At 41.8% G+C, this 16862-nt stretch overlaps 1 protein-coding gene across 5 annotated transcripts in view; it reads left to right on the forward strand.

Moving 5' to 3' along the window:
• RANBP3L (RAN binding protein 3 like) overlaps positions 1–16862 on the forward strand; it is a 50721-nt gene that overhangs the window by 14831 nt on the left and 19028 nt on the right. For 3 of the 5 annotated variants that reach the window (XR_014172704.1, XM_081929809.1, XM_081929810.1), the window contains exons 3-14: positions 931–967; positions 2735–2812; positions 3593–3667; positions 3845–3916; positions 5648–5784; positions 8228–8310; positions 9610–9694; positions 10265–10361; positions 12114–12247; positions 12611–12731; positions 13863–14005; positions 15733–15919. Coding sequence is in view for 4 of the 5 variants with exons in the window: in XM_081929809.1 (XP_081785935.1) it covers positions 931–967; positions 2735–2812; positions 3593–3667; positions 3845–3916; positions 5648–5784; positions 8228–8310; positions 9610–9694; positions 10265–10361; positions 12114–12247; positions 12611–12731; positions 13863–14005; positions 15733–15919 (1249 nt within the window). In the remaining variant the exon portion in view is untranslated. The remainder of the gene's footprint in view (positions 1–930; positions 968–2734; positions 2813–3592; positions 3668–3844; positions 3917–5647; positions 5785–8227; positions 8311–9609; positions 9695–10264; positions 10362–12113; positions 12248–12610; positions 12732–13862; positions 14006–15732; positions 15920–16862) is intronic. The other 2 variants (XM_081929811.1, XM_081929812.1) reach the window with 1 other exon arrangement.

A 16862-nucleotide genomic window follows, 5' to 3' on the forward strand; every position in this document is an offset into this window, starting at 1 on the left:
CAGAGTGGTACATCGGATTACAGACGCTTCAGGTTACAGACTTCGTTAACCCATAAATAGTACCTTGGGTTAAGAACTTTGTTTCAGGATGAGAACAGAAATTGCGTGGTAGCGGTGCAGCAACAGTAGGAGGCCCTATTAGCTAAAGTGGTGCTTCAGGTTAAGAGCAGTTTCAGGTTAAGAATGGACCTCCGGAACGAATCGAGTTCTTAACCCAAGGTACCACTGTACTCTGAATGCATACAGAGCAGCGGTGGGGAATCTCAGGTCTTGGGAGCAAATGCAACCCTCGAGGTCTCTGCCCCCTGGAAGTCTTCCAAGGACACTCCCCTCTCCCCAGCCCATGTCCCCTTGGTGACTGTACACACTGAGTGTTTTTGTGTGGCTAGAATATGTTGTTAAGCTCTGTTAATGTCTCTTGCTGGTCTGGATGGAGGAGACAGATGAAAGTGTGAGTGCATGTAGAAAATACAGTGGTACTTCAGGTTACAGATGCTTCAGGTTACAGACTCCGCTAACCCAGAAACAGTACCTCGAGTTTAAAACTTTGCTTCAGGATGAGAACAGAAATCGTGTGGCGGCAGCAGGAGGCCCCATTAGCGAAAGTGGTGCTTCAGGTTAAGAACAGTTTCAGGTTAAGAATGGACCTCTGGAACGAATTAAGTTCTTAACCTGAGGTACCACTGTAGCCTGTAGCTAAGAGTCTCATTTGTTGCCCTGTATACTTTTGCCGCTGAGGTGGGGCTGATGAAAAATGATCTCCAACATCATCTGTTCATGATCTAGACTGAGCCTCAGTTTCTGCTATGCATTCTGTTACACATATTTCCAGGGCTGGCAAAAATCAGTGTCCAACTAGGGGTCTCTCTTAAAATAACTGACATCTGGCAATCCTCAACTGAGGGCTGACTACTCTCTCTTTCTGTCCAGAGGCCTGCAGAAGATCCTGTGTGCAAGACCGAAAAAGGTAATCAGGCGGCAAGAATTATCCTAGCTAGGAAATGGGAAAAGCAAGGTTGATTCCAAATAGAAGGATGGTATAAAGAAGTGTGGGATATAGCGATTAACGATAAATTAATGTGCGCTGTCAAAGTAGGAAGGGGAATATGGAAGAGAAATGACTTTGAGGAGATATGGAAACTATTTGTGGAATTTGTATTGTTAAAACAGAAAGAGATCAAACCATCGCAAGAAGTGTTAGATTTTTGGAAAGTAGGATAATTATGATAAATAATGGCCTTTAAAGTGGGGTGCACATTTTTTAATTATTATTATTACTTTATTAAAAATAAAATAATAACAATATATGTATTTTTAATGTAATCATTTATTTTTGTTAAGAAAGCTTCCAACACCAACTGGTTGTAAAGTACATAGTATCATTTTTATTTAGTAAATAGGTATTCACCTTAGTCAACCCAGGGCATCAACACATCACCTAGATTCAATCCTCTGCCTCAGGATTTTTCATGCCAATAAATACCTGTATTGCTTCTGGTTTGGCACCAAATCTGATATCGCATCAAACCTGAGACTAAGCAGCTGCATATATTCTTGCCCCCCCCCTTTTTTGGAAGTAGGGTCCCTGCACACCCAGCACCTGCATTCCTATGAAAAAATAGCCATGTCTACAAAACTTGTTTTATTCAGCCTTTTGAATAAAGGGCTGTTCTCTGCCCTCTGCAAACCAGGACATGTGATTATCTTAGTCATCGGTGGGATATGGGCAAGAGCGTGCTCTCTCTTGGACAACTTACTCAACGGGCAATAAATTTTAATTATAATTTAATTATTCAAATATACTTGTAATCCTAGGATAATCTACCCTTGTTTAGGGAGAACCCTTGATTTATCAGCCATCTTCTGACAATCACAAGACAGCCTTACTTACTTACTTACTTACTTACTTACTTACTTACTTACTTACTACTGCATTTATCGTCCATTCCCCCCCCCCAAGCAACTCAAGGTGACATACACGGTTCTCCTGCTCATCATTTAATCCCCACAACAGCCCTGCCTCTCTCCACGTAGAGGACTGATCACATAGGTCCTTACCACCTGGGGAAGTGGCAAGGATCTTTTTTATTTTAATAATAAATTGTATTAAATATTTTTGGGGGGTTACAAAAGCATGTGCTTTGTCTCTTTTTTCAGGTTGTAGAGTCTTTATTGTTTTTTTAATTGCATTTATTTCCCACCTATTTCTCCAAGGAGCTCAAGGTTTCATACATGGTTCTCATTTAATCCCCCAAACAGCCCTGTGAGGTACGTTAGGCTGCTGAGAGGCAATGGCTGGCCCAAGGTCACCCGGTGTGTTATGTACTGAAGTTCTCATCCTGGGCCAGCAGGGGGATACGGTAGATAGTTATGCAAATAAGGGATCGAAAGTGACGTTCAGTGATTGGATAGTTTTAGAAAATTGTTACAGTTACATTGTACTGGAGCTCTATATAAGCAGGCTGACTGAACTCTTCAGTTCAGTTCTGTCCTGGCCTGTGAATAAACAAGAGCTGTTTGAAGAATCGCTGTGTCGTCTGATATGTTCACTCACAACTTAACACGGTGCACTGAGAGAGGATTTGAACCTTGGTCTCCCACATCCTAGTCTGACAATCTAACCACTATGTCACACTGTGTAGCCTTGGGTTTGATTCCTTGGAGCTGTTGTATTGCTGAGGTTGAAAGGAATTGTAGTGCATGATGATGTGTACTGTGTTTTTCCCCCTTTTAGTTTCCACTGGTTATTCCAGAAAACGTGCAAGATCGTCGTCTTTTTCTTTTCAAACTTCCGACTCCCAGTCATACAGAGGTATGACTTCTTAGCCCATTTCAATTTCCAGTACTGTATTTTATATTGAGAGTAAACCCCTTATTCTACCTGGTTTCAAATTGTACTCACTCAGTTGGAATTAAATGCTGAACAGCACGTTTTAATTCCCACTGATTTCAAAGGTACTTACCATATTTTTTGCTCTATAAGACGCACCAGACCACAAGACGCACGTAGTTTTTGGAGGAGGAAAACAAGAAAAAAATATTCTGAATCTCAGAGGCCAGAACAGCAAGAGGGATCGCTGCGCAGTGAAAGCAGCAATCCCTCTTGCTGTTCTGGCTCCTGGGATAGCTGCGCAGCCTGCATTCACTCCATAAGACGCACACACATTTCCCCTTACTTTTTAGGAGGGAAAAAGTGAGTCTTATAGAGCAAAAAATACAGTAGTTAAGCATAGCTTGAAATGGACGACAGTGGGATGTGAATGGTTGTAGGACAGAAACTTTAAGAATAATCTCATGCTTAGTTCAGCTTTCCCCACCAAGTGTCCTCCAGATGTTTTGGATAAAATTTCCATCATCCCTGACCATTGTGGATGGTCACCCTGAATGCAGTTGATAGGAGTTGGAATCAAAAATATATGGAAGGTACCAAGTTTGGGAAGTCTGCCTTAGTCTATATATCTGCCAAGTTTTTTTTTATCAAAGAAACATGGTGCTATAATTGGGTTTTACATGCTGGCATAATTACATTTGTTTAAGTTATAAGTGTAAAATACCCTTGGGGAAATTTATGATTTGCTTCTTGTGTTTCCAGAAAATGTTCTTTCCCCCAAAAGAGCAAGATCATCTTCCTTTAACATCCTTCCAACATTTCCACCACCCCAGCCAGGTAAATTAAAGTATGACTAAAGAGTGATTTAGTAGGCCGGAATAGTATTATTATTATTATTTTGTCAGTGCTTGAGGGAGTTTTGACTCACTGGTAAAACTCAGTACAAAATAAACAAGAAGAGGAAAGAGGAAAAAAGAAAACCAATTTAGTTAAACACTTTACACTGTTTTGCAGTAAAGAAGAATAACATATTCATGACCTCAGCGCTACTACAAAAGAACATTGCTGTGAAAGAAACAGAAAAAGGTACAGTTATTACAGTGCAATGGAACCATTGTGGGACGCGGGTGGCATTGTGGGTTAAACCACAGAGCCTAGGAGTTGCCGATCAGAAGGTCAGTGGTTTGAATCCCAGCGACGGGGTGAGCTCCCTTTGCTCGGTCCCTGCTCCTGCCAACCTAGCAGTTTGAAAGCACGTCAAAGTGCAAGTAGATAAATAGGTACCTGTGATGGGACAATGAGCTACTTGTGCGTAAAAGGGTTGGTCCCTCAGAGTTTGCTCAGCGTAGCAAAGCTCTGCCTTGAGCGGAGCCCTTTGACATGGCTCCGTCAGTCGCTGGTAGAATCCGACAGTGGGCGCCTGCGGAAACGCTTCCAGCATAAAAGCTGCTTAACGGAAACACGTCTCCTGGATTCCCTGCATGACAGTTTCCGGCGAGGGGTGGGGGTTCCTAAAGGGGGCCTTGATACCTCTTCGCTGTTTTCACTGGAAGTGTCCCAGAGCCTCTCCTCCGATTCCCTTCCCCTTGGAGCTCCTGCTCCCCCCCTACTGGTTCCCTCTTCTGCTGCAGAGTCTCGCCTATTCTCCTGGAGCCCTTCCGCCACCTCTTCTTCCGATGGCAATTTCCTGACAGTACCGCTTTAATGGAGCCATTATATGGGGCTATTACATAGGCCCCTTTATATGGACTAGAAGTGAAGGGAATAGAGGGCATTACTATGGAAAAGCCTCTATTGTACATGAAATCCTGCCATGTATGCCACACTGCCCCCTAGCTTATGGATGATCATGGAACTAGACTGGAAGGAAATTTCTAGGACTTGTAGATTGTGCAGAAAGGGTGTTATGAACCTCATTTAAACCCATTGTTCAGGCATATCATATAACTCTCAATTTACCATGTATACCATGCACCCCAATCATGATCTATTTGTTTTTACATTCATGTGGGATTTTGAAATTTTGCAAAATTTGCTTCGGCTCTAGTGTACAGATGTAAGAGCAAAATATGTTTTTAACCACCTTCCCTCCAAAAATCTAGAAAGTCTTAGGATGGAGTTAGAAGGCACTTCAAGGTTATCTAGTTCAACTGCATGCCCATGCAGGAAACCTCCTACTAGAGCTTCCCTAATAAGTGTCCACCCAGACTCTGCTGAAAACCCTTCAAATTACAGTGGTACCTCGGGTTACATACGCTTCAGGTTACAGACTCCGCTAACCCAGAAATAGTGCTTCAGGTTAAGAAATTTGCTTCAGGATAAGAACAGAAATCGGGCTCCGGCAGCGCGGCAGCAGCAGAAGGCCCCATTAGCTAAAGTAGTGCTTCAGGTTAAGGACAGTTTCAGGTTAAGAACGGACCTCCGGAACGAATTAAGTACTTAACCCGAGGTACCACTATATGGCAGTGCACAAACCATCAATTTAATTACATTCTCCCCAAATAATCTTGGGGATTGTAGTTTACCCTTCACAGAACTACAATTCCTAGAACTCTTAACAAACTACAGTTCCCATGATTCTTAGCCAGCGTGGATGTGTGATTCAAATATATTGTATATGTATAGCCTCGTGATTCTGTGACCTAGCTGCAATGTTCCTAGTGTGAAAATATGACAGAAGTTCAGTTGGCATGACTATCATAATGAAGGATTAGTTTTTCCTTCATTCATGTGACTTTAAGAAACCCTTGTACAAGAAGGGTGTGCAACAAGAAATAACCATTTTTTAAAAATCCCTGTTTCTCTCTATTCTGCAAGGTCTTCCTTCAACAAATGTACAACGGGATGTTTTAAGGCCTGCCATCTTACAACCACCGCAAGTTCCTTTGCACAAACCAGTAGAGAAGATTGAGATTGAAAATGTCCTGGAGGATAAACACGAATCAGACACTGAGGTAAAATATAGCACATATAGGAAGCCTTGTTCCAGACATGGCTCATAATACCTTATGGAATTGGGTTTTTATCTCCCAGATGTCTTGCAAAGAAGTACAAGGACTGGGTACTAGTTCAGTATTGCAATACTCACACATTAGCCACCTGAAGCCATGATGCACCCCTTTAGGGCATGTGGTAGGCAAAGATCTGAAGTGGGAGCTGATGATACTCATGTAGCCCCTTTACTGAATCTGGACCACAAAAGGGAGTAAAGTTGTATCCTCCTCCTTTTTTTAAGCATCTCCATGCCATTGTTTCTGATCCAGATTGAGGACCACACACTGGCCCTTTGCAAAAGAAAAATGATGGGCAAACCGTGTGATGGATTCCACTTGTAGTTTGGCCTTGAGGCAGATCGTAATAGACAGGCTCATGCAGCAGATGCAGTTCTTAAAGGCACTTGAACTGGCAGTGGGGGCAGATGACCAACCCAAGCCAAGTACCGTATTTTTTGCTCTATAAGACAAACCTGACCACAAGACGCACCTAGTTTTTGGAGGAGGAAAACAAGAAAAAAAATATTCTGAATCTCAGAAGCCAGAACAGCAAGAGGGATCGCTGCGTAGTGAAAGCAGCAATCCCTCTTGCTGTTCTGGCTTCTGGGATAGCTGGGCAGCCTGCACTCGCTCCATAAGATGCACACACATTCCCCCTTACTTTTTAGCAGGGAAAAAGTGAGTCTTATAGAGCAAAAAATGCGGTATTTCCTGAGTTCCATTAAAATAAGGGGACCAGTTTGTGTTCTGGTGTGAATGGCATTTTAAAGCTGTTCTGGCTAGCATTCCATCTATTTTAAATGCCCCTTGTAGTGAAGTTGGGAAATCTTAGCATGTTAAAACTTTGGTTCATGTAGGTGTGAGGAATTGTGGGAGAGTAAAGCTGTGGATTTCTGGGACACAGAGGTCTGGTCTCTTTAACTGCAGACTTCCTGTCTTTAGAAGTGAGAATCAAATTGCATCCCTTCTTTGGGCAGGAAGAAGATGTTATCTGATTTGAAAATTCTGACAGTTGGGGAGCTCGGATGTGGAATGGGTGTGAAAAGGCTATCAGGCAATTTACAGCTCAAAAAGCCTGGTACGAGTCTGGGAAGGAAGAGAGTACCTTGTGATCTCAAGGTCCTTTGAGCATAAACAAAGTTCAGCTGTCTTGGTCTCCTGACAATCAGGAGTTATAGTCATCATACAGCCAGTGGTATTTGGTAATTCACCAAAAGAAATGATTGGTCCCTAAACCCCTTCTCCACGTGGGATCCTCAAGGATAAAAGTTTGAGGAACTGAGATGCAAATTGCAGACCACCATGACTGGTGTTTTGTGACTGAGGGCGCTTGACTGGCAAAGAAACTTTGATGACTTGCCGTGTTTTGAACTGTTACTTTGTGAGTATGTTTTAGTCAGTTATACTGCGCAACATTTTTATTTTTCTTGTTTGTAACCTTTTAAGAAACGTGCAAGCTTTTACTTGCTGAGTGGCTTTTTCAATAAATTTGGAAAAGGACTTTTGCCTTTTGTATTTTGTGCCTTTTGCCGGAGAAGCTGAACTGGTGCCTGACCACTTGATACACACTACCTGTTGGATTTCTGTCTGCGTCACAGTAAAGTGACACAGGGTTGGGCAACCTGGTCAATATCAAAGTGGGGGTTCTCCTCCTTGGACCCCATTTGAGGGTTGACCCAGGAAAGGAGGTGGTGGCAACAGCTTTATACCATTTGGCTTGTGACTTGCAACACCTCACGTCCTCTCCCTCTCCCTGCCAGGTCCTGCCAGAGTTTGGAGGACTGGTTATGGGGGGTGGATAGTGATGGCAGATGAAGATGTTAGACTTTTTGGAGCTAGCCGAGCTGACTGGAAGAATCCGCGATCAGAAAGAAGAGGAATATAAAGAAGAAATTTAAAGACTATTTAGCCAAACATTGTAACATACAATAAGTAGAAGTTACTTGAAAGTATCAAATAGGCCTAGGACTAGAGTAAGAATGAATTGTAAAATACTATGGATTTAGATAATTATGAAAAGAGAAGAAGATTGAAAATTAAAGGTGTCAATTTGATTAGAAAGAGGATATTGGAGAGCTGTTAAAAAAGTGATTCGGTGAAACTCAGTAAGGAGGGATTCAAAGAAGTCAGTTAACAATGAAAATCAAATTAGGTCTTAAAGTACTGTATTAGGTGTTTACATGTTTGTTTTTGTTGCCTTTTTTTTAGTATTGTAATGTCTTTTTCTTGTGTGTTTTATTTGTTATAAACTTGGAAAATTAATTTGAAAATTTGAAAAAAAGGGGGAGGGATAGTGGCCTGCAAACACGACACCCATATGGTAGGGTAATTGAAGGTGCCATATCCAGTGCTGGTGTACGCTTTCAGAAAACAAGAAAAGCCAAATTGGTTTAATTGTTTTTAGGTATCTGGAGACACCTGTTTGTGGGCAGATGACTCAGAAAGGCCGCTTCCATCTCTTCACATTTCAGGCCTTCAAACAATAAGGTAAGCTAAATGAAATATTTTTGGGGTGGGAAATGGTTCTGGAAGAAACGAAACATTCATCCCAGTAGCCTACTACTTCTTTTTAAATCTCTTTAATAATAAAGACCCCCTTTGCCAATGGGCCCTGTCCATGATTGTCTGTGTACATTCCTGCCACACTCCCATATGTCCACATAATATCAGAAAGCAAAGTCCACACACAAAGAGCTATAAATGCATAGGCTGCCCACACCATCAGAAACCCCAAACTCACAGGCGTCCTGATAATATGGAGAAGCTACAGGTGTACAATTGCACTGTACACATGAAGACTCCCCTTTTCTGATGTTGCAGTGGTATGTGGGCATCGTGAGCAGAAATATTTGGGGGCAAGATTGGTGGTTCTGGCCCCGATGCGGCTTCCAGGTGTTGACTAAATGCATGGAACTCTGCCTCGTTCTGGATGCTACATGTTATGTGAGTCGATGGCAAACTAGACATTAAGCAAACAGGAAATCTGGAAGGCTGTCATTGCAGATGGCAGAACAGACTTGTTCCCTTTTGCTCCAGATGGCGGGACTAGAACTCATGGGTGGAAACGGCAAGGAAGCAGATTTCTGCTGAACATTAGGAGAAACTGTGTAATGGCAAGAACTGTTTGTCTTGGAAGGTGCTGTGCTGTATTTAAGCAGAGGCTGGATGTCCATCTGTCAGGGAAACTCTTGTTGCCAGAGTCCTGCCCTGAGCAAGGGGATTGGACTAAAGGACCTCAGAGGCTATCAGTCTATGGAGGGATCTCTTCTGAACAGCCCAGTTATCATTTCTCTGGCTTTAGAACATCTGGCTTTGAAACCTGGCCACTTTAGCTATTGCCCCAAAGAGGTGTCCTATAAAATCCAAGTGGTTTCAACACGGTCTACTCAAAGTAGTCTGCATTTGTATTGGATTTGATATGTGTATTGATATCCGTATTAGAATTGAAATTGATTATATATACATACCTGTTGGTTTTAAGAATTGTTTTATATGTTATTTTTCCTTATTTTTAAATTGTTTTCGTATTAGCCAAATGTTTTAATGGTTTTTATATATGCAATTGTTTTCCATCTGCTTTAATCGCATTCAAGAAATGGATGGCCCATCATAAGCAATTCATAAAATAAATAATAATTGTTGACCCTAGACTTTTCTGGCAGGACTCCAGGAAAACAAACACAGATACACATATATGTGAATCAGATTTACTTGTATTCCCCCCCCCCAAAAAAAGTTGATTAGGCTTCTTCTCCCCTGACTCGTTCTTTCTTTTTTGTTTTTAAGCAACCAACTACCTGAAGGCAGAACTTTCTCAAGCAGTAGGCATTCTGACTTTGTGTTTGGAGAAAATATAGTAGAAAGAGTTTTGGTATGTTTTAAAGATTTTTGTCTCATTCTGGGGAGGGAAAACCATGTAAAATGACTTAGATGAGTCTGTATCCAATGTTCCAATACAGTAATTCTGACTTTACCATAGATATGCCTTAATTTAGAACAGTTCAAAAAGCTCTCATAATTCTAGTTAAGGCAGGATACTATTCATATTCTGTGCAAAGATTGATATAATGCTTGGCTTAGTACAGTGAACAAATCACACTTTAAAATCAGAGTAAAATGATACCCAATTCAATTTACCTAGGCCAGAATCTAATGTATACCAAGGCTTCTTGTGGAGGAGAATTATCTGCTGGATTATTTTACTACTAAAGTATTTCTAGAATATTTTACTACAGGATGTTTGTAAAAGTTGCACATTATCCTGCTTTATTAAAATCAGGATACTATCATACAAGTATAACCTGCTCCTTGTCTCGTTGCATATTTTACAATGCCATTCATTTTTAAATTGTTAAAAATAAGTAAAATATCAGCATCTGACATGCTCCCAGTTGTAGTTCTGATTTTTGTCACTTGTAATGCCTTCCTGAATTTTTTCTAGAGGCCAGCGAAATCCCCAGAGCTGCATTCTGAAAGTGGCAACAATGGAAAAAAATCCACGTCTCCTATAGGTTTTCATACCAGGTCTCCACAGACAAGTAGGTGATCTTTCTTACCAAATAAATGACATTAACTTGTTAGCATGCAGCTTTCATTTTGCACTTCATGATGTTGTGATTGCATTTGGTAATCCAAGAGATAAGACCCACTTAATTATGAAGCATAGCCAAAAACACATTTAAAAGCATGTGACTTTCCGCCAAAGAATCCTGGGAAATGTAGTTTCTTTGGGTGAGGTCACATGTGGGATGTGCTTCAAGTTTCTGGTGTGGATTTGCCCTCAGACTGTTCTGCTGTTCAACTCCAGCAGATGTTGGGATCCTATAGCCCTCCAGATGTTGTTGAAACTACAACTACATCCCTCGCCACTGCCATGCTTCTTAGGGCTGGTGGGTTTTTTTCTTCAGCAACATCTGGAGGGTCAAAGGTTCTCTACAGGAATCTAGAGTTGAGACCAGTGTTCTTTGCTCCAGCTGGTAGTGACTTTCCAATGACTTTCACATCCCTCACTGCTTGATCCTTTTCAGACTCTAGATGCCGGGGTCTGGGCCTGTGTCCAACTGCATACAAATCATGCTCTCTCTCTCTCAGAACTGAGTGGAGATTTCTCAGATGACATTTTTATCAGAAAATTTCTGAAATCTTTCTTTCCCACACCCTGAAAAAGGCCACTTTCCAGGATTTTACTTGAACACTCTCCAGCATTTTTGTCAGTGAGGTGTCTTCCATTCACCAGCTCCTCAGAACAATACAGTGGTACCATTGGATACAAACGGGATCCGTTCCAGAGCCCCATTCGTATCTAGAAGCAAACGTAACTAGCGATGGCACGTCTGCGCACATGCGTGTCGCTTTTCGCCGCTTCTGCACATGCGCAAGTGGCGAAACCCGGAAGTAACATGCTCCGTTGCCGCAAAGCACAACTCAAATGTGCTCAACCTGAATTGCATTCAACCCAAGGTATGACGGTACCTTTTCTTCTTTGGCAATCACTCATAACCGAGTAAGATTGTCTTCCATAAACACAGTTTTAACAATGAGTCCGTAAGTGACTGTGGAGGTCAGTTCTGGATCCACAGGTCCTTCCACAGTGGGGACACTGGTTTCCGGACGGGACTTGATCACGTTGTGGATTTGCCAAGCATGCCTTCCTCTTAGCACATTTCTCCCTTGCGTCCTGAGTTTGAGTGTCTTCAAAGCCCTTGACACTTTTGGTAAAGGCTGTTCTCCAATTGGAGTGCTTGCGGGCAAGTGTTTCCCAATTGTTGGTGTTTATACTACATTTTTTAGATTTGCCTTGAGACAGTCTTTAAACCTCTTTTGTTGACCACCAGCATTACGCTTTCCATTTTTAAGTTCGGAATAGAGTAGTTGCTTTGGAAGACGATAATCAGGCATTCAGGAACAACACATTAGAATTAGAACAACATATTAGAATTAGAATTGCGCTTGGAAGCATACTAGGAGCCACTGTAGATCTTTTAGGATTGGTATTATATGGTCCCAGCAGCTGCTTCCAGTCACCAGTCTAGCAGCCGCATTCTGGATTGATTGTAGTTTCCGAGTCACCTTGAAAGGTAGCCCCACATAGAGCCCATTGTAGCAGTCCAAGCAAGAGATAATCAGAGCATGTACTGCTCTGGTGGGACAGTGCTCAGGCAGGTAGGGTCTCAGCCAGCGTACTAGATGGAGGTGGAGGATTCAAAATGGTGGCCAGGCTGCCAATAAAACTGCAAGGTTTTCCTTTCATAGAAACCTGAGGATTTTTCATTATTCTCCTTTCTCTATAGCGCCATTTTTTGCCAAGGATACAACACTAGTTGAATCAGCTGCTGCTTATGTATCTAGCAAACCGACACAAAGATATTTATTAGATAAAGTTGCAGTGACTACAGGAGAAGAAGCAGAGCACAATGTTTTACAGGTATATCTTTTCCTAAAAGATTTATTGGTGGGGAATTTCTGTTATATTTGAAAAACAGGCCATGGCCTGGTCTGCACATAACACTAAGCCATGGTTTGTTAAAACAAACCATGAGGTACCCAATAGTTGTCTGACAGGGGATCAAATAACTCACAGGTTGTTTCTCCAACATTTGTTCTATTTTTCTTTTCAAGTTTTGTGAATAAGCTATAGTAATCCATTTAATTGCCATTTCTTTTTTTAAAAAAAGCAACAACATTTTTATTTAATAGTAAGAATATAAATGACACAGAAGTTTTAGGTTTTTTTTTTTAAAAAAGTGTATGTCTGAATTGACAATTTTTTCAAATTTTCCCATTTTAGATCAACTGCAGACTCTTTTTATTTAATAAAGTATCATCATCCTGGACTGAAAGAGGCAGTGGCTCTCTGAGACTTAATGATACATCCAGCAATCAGTGTGGAATGCTGCAGTCAAGACTGAGTAAGAATTAATTTCACCATTAAGTCCATCTTCCCCATAGGCAATTATCAATGTGGAAAATGTGCAAAGACGAGCAAATTGTATTTACAGCTATAACATATTGCCAAAGGGTTTAGAATATAAACGTCACAATCCAGCAGACATTTTATTTGTTTAAGTTGGGGGTCTCATCCATTTAACTACATGTTAGTCAATTAATCAAATGAGCTCCCATTCAGCAATTGATTTATTAATTGTTCACGCTATGTCTTGGAAATCTTGCATACATCATGGTTTATATATGATTCAGCTGCAGTATTTTTTATTATTTTTTCCAAATAGGTAAATAAACACATGCAAGAAACCTACACATACACAAGAAAAAAGGCACTCCTTATGCATAGTGCAAACATTAAAACAATAAACACTGACACATACAATTACATTTGCAAAAGTTATGAATATGTTCCTATTAACAAAATACATTCATTTAAAAAATCCTAACCTTTATAAATTTTACAACTTTATTAATGCAGTTTCCGAGTCATTTGTTTGAAATTCATTTCTAATACATATTGAGTCCCATATATTACAAATGAATTGCGTATAAACAACTTGGATACTCCATTGACAAAACTATAACATTTATAAAGCGTAGGTTTTTTAAAACAATTAAATGAATGCATTGTGCAGATAGGAACATATTCATCATTTTTGTGTACTTCCTCTTTTAGAGAGAGTCATTTGCAGACATAAAGTTTGGTTTATAGTACACCATCATGTATTCAGACAGGTTATGGAGATATTCAAAACACTGAACATTCTCAAGAAATGGGAGTGTTTGTCACAAATGGTGAGTAGTTGAGTTAGACGATTTAGGAATAGTGGATAACTGAGTTTATTTATTCTACTACAATGCATTTCCAGACATAAGATGGGGTGGGGAGGTGGGGAATTCCAAACTTCTCATGGTTTTAAAACCCAAGGTAGTAAGATGCTGGATTCATTGAGCAATTTGCCTGATCTAGCAGACTCTTCTTATGTTTCAGAAGTTGAGTAACTTGAGTTTTGCAGTGCTACTAGACGAAATCTCCCCCATTATTTAAATATGATCTTCCTTTCTTTCTAATGTTCCTTTTCTCCTGTTTATAGTAATGCGAAATCATGGGAGCATGAGGCTCATTCTTAACACCAGACTCTGGACTCAGATGGTCATAGAGAGAGCAAACCGGAAGAGTCTGTGCATCACGGCTACAGATTTGGAAGACTCTTGTGTCAAGGTGTTTCTAATACAGGTAGAGCCAACCAGGAGCTGCTGCAGCAAAAATTCCTGAACCTCCCTGCCTCCACCTTCTGCCCTGGCCAGAACAAGCAGCAAGGTTTGGGGTGCAGTGGCTGATTTGCTACTTTGCTTCACTGTTCCCTGGCCAGTGGTGTAGCTAGCCGCACGGGTGCCCAGTGCGGTGCACACGTCCTGCAGCCAGGGGTGGGGCGAGCTGCCCATGGGGGCGGGGCACACTGCGTGGAGCCTCTCCGCTGCCTCCCCCTCAGCTGTAGCTGGAGCCTGCAGGTGCCCAAGCCACCGCGTCACTTCCAGGAGAGACTCATGGCTCGGGCACACTGCAGGCCCGAGGTAAGTGCCGGCCCCCGCAGTGGGGCGTCCAGTGCCAGCCACATTTTGTTACATTTGTTGACTGAACTAAAAAGTTTTGTGAGCCCATTTTTTTTTTAAAAAAAATTATTATTATTATTTTTAAAAACCCTAATATTTTTGTCATTTTGTCACCCCACCCCCTCAGTGATGACACCCGGGACGGCCCACACACCCCGCACCCCCTTCCTCCACCACTGTCCCTGGCCAGATTGTTTTGCTACCCCCTTTGCTTAGCTTTAAAATTTTAATTGCTTCACACTTCTGTTTGCATATTTATTGTCTGTAGTTCCATTGCTTTTTGATGACTTGTATCCAAGGTGCTGGTTCCCCAGCACTGCCTGCTGCCACCCCCTACAACAGGGATGCAGAACACTTGACCCTCCAGATGTTGGGGTGTAACTATTATCAGCGCTAATCAGCAGGGCCAATGTTCAAGAAGATAATAGTTGTTGTTCTCCTATCTGGAGGGCGGTATCAGGAGGACCACATAATCCCCATCCATGCCTAAACCTTGTTTTATTGTATTCCAGAAGAGTCTTAGTGAAATCTTACATAGGATGTTTTAACTGTTGCCCCATTTTTGCCATGGACTGGCTGGATGCAGAGGGGTGGTGGGAGGCTCCAGCTGGAGAACCCCCCAAGGAAACCCCCAGGGGAAGAAAGGTTCAGAGCCAGGGGATTGGTGGTGAGATGATGATGAGTGGTCAGAGGGAGAAGGGGGAGCAGACTAGGGGGAGGGGGAGATATTGGAAGCTGAAGAGGTAACAAGCTTCAGTGAGCAGGAAGAGGCTGTGGCAGAGAGCAGCCCAGACTCAGAGGCAGGAGAGGAGAGGGGCCAGGTGACAGAAGTGAGGCAGGCTGCTGAATAATCTAGGGAGTCTCCCCCTCCTGATGTGATCAGCTCCTCTCCCCTCTGGTCTCCTAGAACATGCAGAGGAATGACGAGGGTAAAGCAATGAGAGGCAAGACGCCGGAACATTAGGTTGCTAGGAAAGGAACCTTAGAGAGCCGTGGGAAGGCGAGACCTTCAATCCTCACAACTGCTCCATTGGGGCAAGACCTACTGGGAAGAGTTGCTGTGATCGCTAGGCCTGCAATGTTTTGGTTTCTTTGAATAATGAGTTAACTTCATTGGCACCAGTGATTTTGATTGCTGGCCTACTCCTGACTCCGATGCCTGACAATTCTATGTCAAACCACACTGAGCATTTGAAATAATATGGAATCGCAGAACTGCGCAGTTGGAAGGGACACCTGGCACTCCAGTTCTTTTCATTAACTTTGGGAATCTCTTTGGTGTGCTCAATTTTTCACTGGTCAACTGGAAAACGGTACCTAATAGACCTATTTGTCTTGTGCATAACACAGGCAAGCTCAAAGGATGCAGCTTCTCTATATGCAGCAATCCACCACCGCCTTGTTGCAATGAGGAGCTTTGCTGATCAGGAATGTGATGTAAACCACGTGGAGCAAGAGCCAGATATTCAACCACTGAATTATGACAGTGATGAGGACGAGAATGAAAAAATAGCTCAAGTGAGCAACAACAAATCAGGTGAGCAAAGCTCTCTGCAGGACCAGACAAAGGCTGCATTTTTCATAATCCTATGCCATCTACATAAAAATAATGGGGCTGGCTTTTCTGCAAAGTGAGAAGTAGCTCTGCTGTTGTTCATATTCCTTTCCCAGACCCACAACTTGGTGGGATGTGCATTGCCATACGAGAAGGGGGTTATACACACCCCAATATTTTCTTTAAATATATATATATATAGGCACAATGAGGTAGTAGAACAGATTGCACTGCCTTCATCACGACTTTGTGAAAACAGAAAATGATAAATGCATCCAGTATTTTATGTCGTTGTGCTATATTGTATTTTTGTTCTGGTTTGGAATCTATTTTTAGTAATATTTTACTAGAAAAATGGGGAATGAATATTAAATCACCCGCTGGGAGTGGAGTGGGAAGATCAATACAAGGTAAAATGAGTCATATTAATTTAAAATCATATGCTTCACTCCTTACAAGGGGTTAAATCCCACTGAACCATAGCAGGATTTACTTCTGAGCAAACATGGTTAGGATTTTGCTGCCAATCAAAATAAGGAATGTAAACAGCAGCTACCCCACTCCTGAAAGTTTTCTGCTTCTGAAAAAAAATAGGGTGAGTGGTAGATATTCTGAAGCAACTGCTTTTCAAAGTAAATATTAAAAAGGGTTGACTACTTATTGAGCGTTCATTCTTGTTTGTGGTTATACTGAAGGAAATGTTGTCCCATATTTTCTGGTACATTTCCCCATCAATTTAATCACTGTGAAAAATCTGGTTTTGGAGGAGGAGCTCCAATCTGTTTTAATTGTGCAACCTGAATTTGCTGGTATGTGATGGAATCTTAGCTTCAATATTACTCTTTTCCTTAGAGAAGTCACTAGAAATTGTGGACCTTTGCCACCAGAGGGTGTATTGTTCCTCATGTCTCTGGCTGGCTGGCTC

Source organism: Podarcis melisellensis (genome assembly GCF_964234715.1).
Source record: "Podarcis melisellensis genome assembly, chromosome: 11".
NCBI lineage: Eukaryota > Metazoa > Chordata > Lepidosauria > Squamata > Lacertidae > Podarcis > Podarcis melisellensis.